The following is an 11071-nucleotide window of genomic DNA, read 5'->3' as shown; positions in this document are numbered from 1 at the left end:
TATAAAGTTTACGTAGGTAAATGTTTTTTGTTAGAGATGCAAGCCATTCACTCCTTGAACCCATCCACTCCCTATTTAACTTTTTCTATATATATTATTATTTTATTTCTAAGACCCAATGCAGACACAAACAAATTCACACAGAGCTGCTGCAATGTTTATGACATAACAGAAATTGCCTCCTGTATTTTAGTCTGTCTCTGGCATTAGTGTATCTGCAGAAGGTCAGAAGGTTAGTCTTCAGTCATCCTCCACCAGCTTGTATAGAGCAGCGCATGCTGAGCAGACAGGGGGACAGGACTGCACAGCTCCCCTCTGGCACCTGAATCTTTGCTGCCTCATCACTCAGGACCTCCAAAACAGAAAAGAACCAGTATTCCAAATTCTATTCAATCATATACTAAGCCATACACTACCAATTGACCAGGTGCAGCATTTTGCCCGGGTTAAATGATTTATTTACACAATTATCTATTTATTTTGTGGTGTTCTTAATGGTTACTGGAGACTTGCAGAACCCCCTGTTATTATTTTTTCACTTTTTTCAAAAACTGTGAAGCAACTTCCCTCATTACATCTATGCACTGATGTTAGCCTGAGTATGTATGTAGTTTAATTTGTAAATGTGCATATATTATAAAGATCCTAGGGACAATACAATACATACATCCCCCATGAAAAGGTGTTCCTGAGGATAAATCCGAATGGAATTATTAATATTGGTTAAAATGGAGAATTCTGTCATTTTCATTACGTACAATATCAGGATGATACTTAAATCAAGAGGAGGAAGTACAAGCCGCTGGTCACGTGCGATTAGAATGAAAACATATCCCAGAGAACAGACCAACTCAGTAAATAAGTGTTATTAACCCCAGGTTCATTTTGTGCCGGAATTGTCCTTTAACGGTGCCGTAAAAAGGGACTTAGTTGCATGCAGAGACGGTGTCTGTGTGTAGCATGACATTAAACTAACATCACCTTAGTACTGTCTGAAAGACTACAGTTACTACAGTAACCTCAGTTAATCAAATCAACATCACAATACAATAAGCTGAATAAAACACATCAGTAACTTTAACAGTAATTAAACAGTTCTTGTTTATCCGTTGGCTGCATTCTCGACCCCTGCAGAGGGGTCTGTTATCTGGTACTACAATCAGGCTTTATTACTCACATACAGGCCGCACCATCTTCTTTTTGCCTTTTTTCCCTTTTGGTCCAGTTAAACACTTCAAATGGACAAGTTCATGTTTAAAGGTATCCTTGGATCCCAACAGTTATATATTTCGTTAAGTCACTAGAATCAAACATGAGTAAAATGTTAATTTTAGTAAATTAATGCCTTAATGGAACCACTATAATGGAAGATTGATGTGATGACCAGTTTAGTCTTTAATGATGTTCCAAGAAGGAATTCAGGAAAAGGGTTTCTCAATATTTAGTCAGGACGCCATGATATAAATGAATTTTCTGTTTTCTTTAAGAAATTTTCCAACCTTAGGAGAATGAAAAATTCAGGAAATATGAAGTATCAGGATCAGCACTTTCCACCAAAATGGAACCTGATGTCTAGTCCATAGTTGCATTTTCTCTTTGTTGGACTCTGGCTCCCTCTGCTGGCAGGTATGCTGTGTGCCGCTCTATCAGAGCTGGAACCGTGTATGTGTGGAACCTGGGCAGACGGCGTTTCATCTGCCGACCAGTTCGAGTGGAGCACGGCCTCTACGGCAGCACCGACACAGTCCTCGCCCACAACTTCAAACTTTACATCTTTACAGACAGGAGCACTATGAGCAGCGTGGAAGCCCCCCAGTGTCGATTCCAGGTCAGACTCTCATCTTGTCATCTCATTTTGGGAACACGTGTTCAGAAACACTGACATGTCATGTGTGACCTCCCAGACTCTTCTGGTGTATGATTTGATCAAGCGGAGCTACGTGAGGAGACAGACTGGGATTGCGGTGATTCCCTGTCCCCAGCACGAGTACCGTCTTCTGGAGGATGGGCGGACTCTTCTGGGCCTATCAGAGACCAGGTAGGAGTTCATCTGGGAAATACAGGCAAAGTCTGCAATGATAGAGATACTTTATACCACATAAGAGTAGAGAATGGCTTGAAAATGTATGTAATATGTGAAATGTATGTATATGTATGTTGTAAAATAGAATCAAAAACAAAAAACAATATCAAACATGTTAATAAAGCTATTCTTACTGTATATTAGTATATCATATGGCCCAGTTAAGGTTCTGTCTCTTGGGTGTCATTGCAGAGATCATCTGATCCTCTGGGATCTGGACTTTGGCTCTATCAAACATGAGATCAAAGCATCCCACAGGGAGTTGACCCTGTGTAGCAGCACAATCCGAGACCTGCAGCCTGATGTGACAGCACGCAGGGACACAACATGTGAGCTGCCTGTTACTTTCTCTGTGAACAGCCTCTTTAACAACATTCACGTTTACTGTGAGTATTAAAGCTGCAGTAGGTAATATATATAAAAATATTTTTGTCATATTTGCTAAAACACTTTCCTTACAGTCATTTTTCCAGACCCAGTGGATTCTGGTAAATGTCATTAGGAGCACTAGGCGGAGCCAGAGGAACCTGACTTTTTCACAGATTATCTGTTTTATGTACTGTTAGGATATTTTTTATAAAAATGACCTACTGCAGCTTTAATTTGAAACCCAATAGAGCACCATATCAGTGACAGAGTTTTTCAAAATTCTACAAGAGGTGGGAAGTAACAAAGTACAAATACTTCCTTACTGTACTTTTGTTACTGTAGTAGTTTTACACAGTTATCTGTACTTTCTGCTCCTTACTTTTTCTTTTCAAAACATGCTCCTTACTTTACTATTGATGCATTTGAAGGAAAACATTTTTTGCATCCTTGCCTGCAGTTCCAACACCAAGACCAGTACATATCACGCATTACAGACGTAACATGACGAAACAGACGAGAGAGGGAGACTTGACCCTGTTTGAAATTTCAGTTGGCTTTGCACAGAAACAGCCGGTATAAAATGTCTTTCAGAGAAAGAGTGTACTTTTACTTTGAGTACATTTCAGAGGCTGTGATTATTGTAGTAAGGAATGTGTGTACTTTTGCCTCCTCTGGATTCTTCACTTAGTGGCTTTAAAGTTGTAAACATAGGCAAAATGTCCTCACTCATATTTGTTTATTAGTATATTTGGATGTTATAATGGGAGGAAACAACAGCCAACGTCCTGCAGGTGTGTGTAGCCCACATCTCACAGATATCTCACAGATTTGGGGCTGTTTTTGCAGCTATAAAAACAATCAACCCTCAATATAAAAAGCCTAAATAATAGATGCTCTGCTACCATGAAAACTTCCTGTTAAATCAGTCTTCATTAATATCTGGTCTGAACAGTAACTGTTGCCTTGCCACAGTGATGCCATGGGACGTTCGGACTGAGAGCCAGTCTGCAAAGAAGAAAAGGCTGGAGAAAAAGGCACAGAGGGAGAGGGAGGCGAAATGGAGGCTGGATAGAGAAAAATACAACTCTATAGAGCAGTACGTCCTCAGCGGAGATGAACAGGTACACAGCAGCAGAGCAACACAGTGAGAGGACAAGATAATGTTTATGTTGAATACTCGAGTACGGTCTCTGACTTGTCTTGGATTTGTCACTATTTGCTCTCAGACTTGGCCACTAGATATTGTAGTTGGTCTCGACGGAGTCCCGCAATATATGTATTTTTCTTAAGTAACTTCCTCCTTCAAAACGAAACCATTAATGTTTGTTTGTTTTCATAGGTAGCTGTGTGCTCCTATTTTGCTCACCACCTCAACGTCTTCAGCATGGTTTCCCAGGAACACCTCCACACCCTGGAGGATAAATCATCACTGCTGAGCCTCCACACTGCAGCCCTTACCTACACTGGCAGCCACGTGGTGCTGACCAACTACAACCAAGACCAGAGGACCCCCTATATCACCCTGTGGGACCTGCACACAGGAACCGTGTGTTGTCACTGTGCTCTTAAATTTTATGTTTAAAGTTTATTGAACTCTTTGGAACAGTTATTCCTTGTGTTTGTCTGATGACCAAAATAGGTAATTTGTTATTGCCATGTGGATGATTTGAGATGTCTTATTGACGTGAGGTTATTTTTTGTACAAATTCCTTTAGGTGAAGAAAAAACTGCGGAATGAGGCTGGAGTTTGCTGTGTAGCTATCACAGACAGTGCAGACAGAGTTGTCTTTGGGGTCACAGGAAGCAACAGGTATGTGTTTGGCTTTCTTAAGGCGAGACACTGCAGGTAATAACATGTTTTTTCATGCAGTGGTCAATTTTGAGATTTTGCACTGTTTAGCTTCCATAACATGTCTTCTTTCAGACTAAAATGCATATCAGGTGTTTATTATTTTATCTTTGTCTGTTTGCGTCTGTAGATTTGACCAAATGTTATCATTAAATAATGCCTCTTTTGCATATTTAAACATAACATTTCAAGAAAACTTGTAATACAGAAAATAATTGTCTTTATGTAAATCTACATCAGTGGTTGGCTAGCTAGTTACATCTGAAGGCTAATATTAGCAAAACCAGCTAACAATTTATATAGATTAACTCAGTAGTTAGCTAGTGTTTTACTAACTTAAGCTAACTTAAGATATAACTATATATATCTCTTTTATCTTTTAACCATTTTCAAAATATCTTTTCAACATAGATTACCCTAGCACATAGCATATCTAAGTACAGGAAAGGTTCTGACAGAGGCTTGCTCAACTGTCATTGGAGCACAAAGAAAAAAGGGGCAGGGCTTAGAAAGGGTCAATTTGTGCTGTTTTGAATTTGTGCCTGTGCGTCAGTTGAACACTGACATGGCGTGTGTTATGACAAAGGGGAGGAAACATTACTATTACACAGTGCCCTTTAAGAAAGCTGTGCAGCCTTATTTAACTTGAAGTCTCCAACACGCCTGGTTATGCAATTCAGGCATTGTCAAATTGGTTTATGACATCCAGATAACTGATCTCATAAACATTACAATATAATCTGGTGTAATTCATGTTTATTTTTTTAAGATTTTGAATCCAGAATGAGGCAACAAAGCTTGTCTGTGTGTATTTTGCCCATTCAGTTACAGCGGTACAGAATGCTGCACACAGCTCTGTCTGTAACGTCAGCGAGCACTGAACTTTATTTATCGACAGTATTGACGTGCATGTTGATATTTAACAATGTGCTATTTGGAACAGCCGTCTGGACGAAAGGTCTTCAACACGCCTTGGCATCATGTTATCACTTTGATTGTGACAGTCAGACATCTGGTCTCACACACGTCAGCCTCCGACAGCATCTGATCTGATTCATATTTATTTTTAGGCTATTTATTGTATAATTCAGGGTGTAAATATTGCAGCCACAGAGCTGGAGCCTGTAGTATCTGTAAAACCGTTTATTTTGCTAGATACAAATAAGGCCAAGAAGGCTCTGGCTTTGTAATAAAAATGAAATATAAGATTGAGCCCCCCTCACCACACTAGTCATCTATACTGTACCTAAGATGCCTCATCTTTAGCTCCTCTTCTTCAGAGTGCTCTAAGACATCAGGGGAACATCCCACTCCACTTTGTATGCTACTGTAGTTCTTCAGGGTGACACTGTGCTCGACAGCAACATTTACTCAGATAATGAATTCCACACAGCAGCTGACGTGTGTTCACAGCTGCTGCAGGGAAGGCAGAGGTCTACCGCACTCCACTAAACTGGAGGATGTTTTGAGCGAATGAAAGTTCATTCTTGAGCATAGAACCATTATTTTTTAAACAACCTTAAAGCTTTTTCTGGAGCATCTCATAGTCTTCCTCAGTTGTTTTATCATGTGATAACAGCTGACCTATCTTCAGGAAAAGTAAGCAGACTATTCGCTAAGACTGTGAGACGTGGTTGAAAGGTTGTTGTTAAACTGGAGGATGGTTTATTTTTGTGAGTTTACTGAAAAAATATTATTGACTATGGTCCGTTCTATTTACTGGAGTCGTGAATGATGATTCCATTGCAAAAGAACCTTATTGATGATTCTTCCAGGTACTAATCAAACTCTGAGGCGTTACCATAGAAACCAAGAGTTATGGCTTGTAAAAAACTTAGTTATTGATTGAAAACGCATGAAAATATAAATGAATCCTCTGATTTTGTTCCAAAAGACCACAATATAAGTGAAGTGTTCATTAATTCCTGATAATGGACACCTTGTCAGGCATTATCCCTTACAGAGTGCAGATTCATAAATACATTATATAATACATCAACCTCTAACACACAAATTTGACAAATAAAATAAGAAGATAAATACTTTCTTCACTGAACTAACCCTTTTTTTATTTACCTTATTTTACTTATTTGGTAACTCTATTATTATTACAATTATTACTACTACTACCACTATTAGTAGTGCTATTATTTTGAAAGGTTGGGATGTGGTGGGAAGAAATTTACAGTAGTTATTCTCATACAAATGCTGGTTATTTATTACATGCTTTGTTTTTACTTTTATGAAAAGTAACTACAGTAAGGGGTCACAAATAAAGAGTGTAAAAAATATATATATATATTTTGGAGAACATGAGGGGGTTGAATAAGGAACTACAGTGGATTGTCCCCCCAAGGCTATCAGCCTTCACATGCTAACATAAACGTTTCACACGTTAGTCAAAACTCACTGAGATGATAATGATGCTAATTGTCCTGCCATTGTGCTCCACTAGCATTTTGACAAATCCAGTATTATCTGTACTCAGATTTACATGTTTTGATGTGAAAATATTTTCTTATATATATTCATTAGAGTTGCATATGTTGGCTTTGACAGGCTTAAAGTGTGGGATCCCTTCAGGAGGAACTACAGGAGCATCTGTGGCTATGGGAACCTGACGATAGAAGTCTCCAGTGAGCTTTACATGACAGAAGGAGGAACCAGAGCCATTCTGCTGTCAGGTAGGAAACACAACTGCAAGTTATTAAAAGCTCCTATAAACAATTGAAAGGCTTATTAGGGCCTCAGTCATATGACTGTGTTTGTCTTCACACTCTGCTGCTAAAAAACAACTGTTTCCTCAAGGCTCTTTCACATTAAGGTGGCATATTGCATCATGTTTTCACACTTTCAAGAAAGTGAAATCATTCTCAGGCTGATATATACAGTTATTTTTATTTAATGCCCATTTGCTGTTGTTATGATTTATCATATTTAAAATCGACCACATTAAGGGGTTGATTGACCCATTTTAAATATAGAAAAAATCATTGGAAATCTTATATGAATTTTATGTTTATTGTAATTTGGGTGAACTATTGTGAAAAAAAAATTACAAATAAGTATTAAGCGATTTTTATTGTTACCAGCAGAGAGTTGATTTAAATTGCGATTATTTTCTGGCCTGTATTTGTGGACTTTTTAAAGAAGACACATTTGTACCAAACATAATTGTAAATACATCTCGTTAATACAATTGCTTGTGTTCAAAAGTCAGCTTCTAAATTGAGTTACCTTTCTATAGAAAAGGTTTTGCCCAGCTTTGTCCACATTAAGTGCTTTAAGATATTACATTAATTGTTTGTTACAAATTGCTCCATGGTTAACAGTTCATTCACAGTGCATATGATTCAGGCAACAGCCAAGAGTCTTCTTCCTATCGCTTGGACAACTGACAGAATCAGCGTTAATTAATTAAAATGAATTAAATGTCAGCTGACATTAAAGGGGGTTAATCAACGGTAGCAAAAAAAAAAACGTAATTAACACTTTATTTGGATAGGAGGGTTTGTATCATTTCAACTGTTTAGCTGTGTCTGTAGATGTTTAATATGTGTATCTAGAGACTATATGTAACAATTCATGAACATATCCAAACCTAGATGTTTGGATATCACAGCTGCTGTGAACCTTATCCACAGTGGTGTTCAGTCATCAGTTGTTGAATTTGAACTAATAAACTGTTAAAATACTCTACACACTAGCGGAACTATCCAGAACTTAAAGGTCCTACACACTGACACAGATGTTTGGACTTATTCTGCCTGATTAGAACTATGCTCCTGTTGAAGGTGGACAGAGCTATGCTGAGAATTATTTGAGGTCCCCAAATTCTATGTAACATGGATTCAGCATCCTCAATAACCCCCAAAACCATGCCTACATTGTCCAAATTAGCCAAGCAATTGCTGAAATATTGTTCATATGGGTGACAATTATACCAATTGCCCAACATATGCAAATTAGCATCTAGCAGCATACTGTACATTTCAAACACGGGTTCCAACCAATTCTGGGTTCAATTTGTTGGCAAGTAGACTATACCCTACTATTTCATGTCAAAATGGCTGCTGTGGAAAAGGTCTATAGCTGTGTGACTTCTAACAGAACTGTGGGACCTTTATAGTTAAAATGCACTTGCTGTCGCTAAATCATCTAGAAGTGAAATCATGGGGATTGTAACACATCATCTACAAACGACTTGCAGAATCTTTTCTTTTTGTCACATTGGTGGAAATGGGCTTCCATACTGTGCACACTACTGTCTTATGAAATACATTGATTTGTCATATCAAACGCAGCACAATGTCTTCATGTGACTTCTTATGTCGCTACAATAATCCAGGACAGTTGAGCCTGTGGGACCTGGAGGCGTGCAGCGTCCTGTCGGTGCTCTCCCTTGATGCACGCGTCCGCTGCATGAAGCTGCTTCGTGGATGCGAGACCTCCATTCTGCTCGGCCTCAGCCACAGCCCCACCCTCATCAGCGCCAGGTCAACGTGCAGTCATCCTGTCAGCTCAGCAACTCGAGCTCCGAAAGACGAAGACCTGTTTGGAGAGTCCAGCAGCAGTGAGGAGGAGGACTCGTAGGACTTGTAGGGCACACATCAGAGAATGCAACATGAAAGAACAAGAGCAAACTAAATCCTTAGCATGGCACATGGAGTGAGAATGGGAAAAAAATGGAATGTTATGTGGAAATTATCTGGATGTGACAAATTTGATTGCGTCAACAAACTGCAGGTTTTTAATCTCCAGAGGGAAGGGGAACAGGCTCTGATGTCTCCAGGACCAATGCAGGACTTAATTCTTACGGAGTAGTTTTACATTGTCATAGTACTTCCACTGCTGGTCTAAGCTGGACTTCTTTGTCTGCCTCAGCTATATTTAAAGGACCAGGTGTGTAGGATTTAATGGAAACTAGTGAAGTTGCAAATTTCAACCATTTAAATACAACATAGCCTTCCAACTGTGTAGGAGAAACAATCCTATACACAGTTCCTTTAAACCTGATAAATATGCAATATATATATAAAAATAAATGTGTCTTTTGAACATAGCCTTGCACACAGCATATGTAAGTATAGGAAAGGAGAAAGTTGACAGATGTTCCAAAAGGGGCGGAGCTGATGAAAGGAAAGTCTCTGCTAAGGCACAGGACACTGTACGGGCTTGTTTCAGGCTGTACAGAGACATTGCGACACACTTCATGCAGAAGGACAAAAGAGAATTGAGTGACTATACTTTGTTTTAATGAATATAAAAAGAAATGTACACAATAGTTATAGTGAACCAGTGAAAACATTATGTCCATAAGCATGACGTCCTATTCCAGTGTCCCATCAACAATCATCTCCTCAATTAAATATTAACCTCTTGTAAACATATTACATGTGTGGGTTATTCTCTACAAGCCATTATTGTATAGAGACAGACATTGATTTCAAATCATTGAGTACAATTAAGAAAGTTAAAATAAGAACTGGCCAAAACTGAAGAAAATAATGACCATTAGCAGGAATACCTCTTTTTTTAATTGTCCAGAATGAAAAGGGGCAATAAACCAAAAGATGCTTTCAGTTTCTCTTAAAAGTCAAAAGAAAAAGAAAGGTCTCACAAAAAGCAGAACTTGAGGAAGATGGCCGCTCCAAGCTGATGATTCTTGCAGCAGCTGGACTCCCCACTGGCTGAAGTACAGCTGTAGCCAGTGGGAAGAGTCAGTGATGGAACAGCACAAGTTCAATCACAACTTGTCCTTGATTAATAATAAGCACTGCTACTAATGGTGTTCGATTGTGCTCTTACAACATCACGAGTACTGTTATCAACTACAGCTGATCTGAACCCTCAGGCTTCCAGACGAGAGACTGGTCACTACCTGGATCTGCGGTCTTTTCTGTTTTTGTCTAGGCTTTTGTCCATGGTCTTTTCGTTGTCCCCTCTGCATTTGGGGCAGTACCACTTGCCCTTGGGCTTGTAGGTCAGCCCCACACAGGAGAAGTGGAACCACTCGATGGGGCACTGGTCGTTATCGCAGCCGATCATCTCGCCGTACGACACCTGCTCACAGAGGCAGTATGTGGGCTCGTTGGGGTCGATGGCGAAGTCGACCGGCGAGGCGTCTCGCTCCTGTTTGGCCTTGCGTTTCTTCTTCTTCGCAGACTTTGACTTCTTCTCCCGGGGCGGGGGGATGGACAGCTCCTCCGCGGGGTCGTCCACCAGGGAGCCGTTGGCCGATGGGTGGCTCGAGTCTCGGCTCTCGCTGTTGCGCTGGCGTCGCGGGCGACGGGCTGAGGTGCGTTCGGGCGCCGGGGAGTCTTGGACACTGGAGCGCCGTTCCGTAGTGAGGCGCTCTGCCTCGCTTGGCTCCTGGAGGCAGAGGGAGTGGGAGTCCATCTGGCGGGAGCGGTTCTCAACCAGCTCCGTCATCTGGGTCACTACGTGGATCTTCTCGTCGCCCAGCTCCTGGCTGATGATGAGCGCTCTCTGCAGCTGGATCTGCAGCCGCTTTCTCTGAGCCGCATCCTGCTCAGCTTTGTATTTCTCAAAGACTTCATCCACCTCCTTTAGCACCTCTGCAAAGTAGGGTACAAAGACAGGTTTTCATTAAGTAATGTACGCAAGAATCACTGAGATTTTTAAGAAATATGAACCCCCGCCAGTCAAAAACGTTCTTCCTGTTCCTACAGTGTGCGGTTTGAATGATGTCCGTGCAGAGTCTGACACATTCATCTGCTGAACACTTCACTGGTGGCTTCAAGTTTCTA

General features: G+C 40.3%; 2 protein-coding genes across 2 annotated transcripts in view; one reads left to right on the top strand and one right to left on the bottom strand.

Annotated features, from left to right (window-relative positions):
- Positions 1 to 1526: 1526 nt before the first annotated feature.
- Positions 1527 to 9453, top strand: LOC118338398. The gene is made up of 9 exons (XM_035675706.1): positions 1527 to 1531; positions 1627 to 1828; positions 1905 to 2038; positions 2276 to 2412; positions 3425 to 3573; positions 3792 to 3998; positions 4168 to 4262; positions 6861 to 6985; positions 8650 to 9453. The coding sequence occupies exons 1-9, from the start codon at positions 1527 to 1529 to the stop codon at positions 8892 to 8894; spliced, it is 1299 nt and encodes a 432-aa protein (XP_035531599.1). The 3' UTR covers positions 8895 to 9453.
- A 378-nt stretch (positions 9454 to 9831) lies between these two features.
- ing2 (inhibitor of growth family, member 2) overlaps positions 9832 to 11071 on the bottom strand; it is a 19057-nt gene continuing 17817 nt past the window's right edge. The window contains exon 2 of the mRNA XM_035675683.1: positions 9832 to 10879. Within this exon, the coding sequence (XP_035531576.1) occupies positions 10179 to 10879 (701 nt within the window). The 3' untranslated portion in view covers positions 9832 to 10178. The remainder of the gene's footprint in view (positions 10880 to 11071) is intronic.

Source organism: Morone saxatilis, unplaced genomic scaffold (genome assembly GCF_004916995.1).
Source record: "Morone saxatilis isolate NCDOM2014 unplaced genomic scaffold, NCSU_SB_2.0 Contig4, whole genome shotgun sequence".
Taxonomy (NCBI): Eukaryota; Metazoa; Chordata; class Actinopteri; family Moronidae; genus Morone; species Morone saxatilis.
The sequence above is the reverse complement of the archived record's forward strand: the minus strand, read 5'-3'. Positions and strand labels throughout refer to the sequence as shown.

Coding starts and splice junctions, on each gene's coding strand:
- LOC118338398 (XM_035675706.1), top strand. Junction 2,039..2,275: donor CTGGGCCTATCAGAGACCAG/GTAGGAGTTCAT, acceptor GTGTCATTGCAG/AGATCATCTGATCCTCTGGG. Junction 6,986..8,649: donor CAGAGCCATTCTGCTGTCAG/GTAGGAAACACA, acceptor ACAATAATCCAG/GACAGTTGAGCCTGTGGGAC.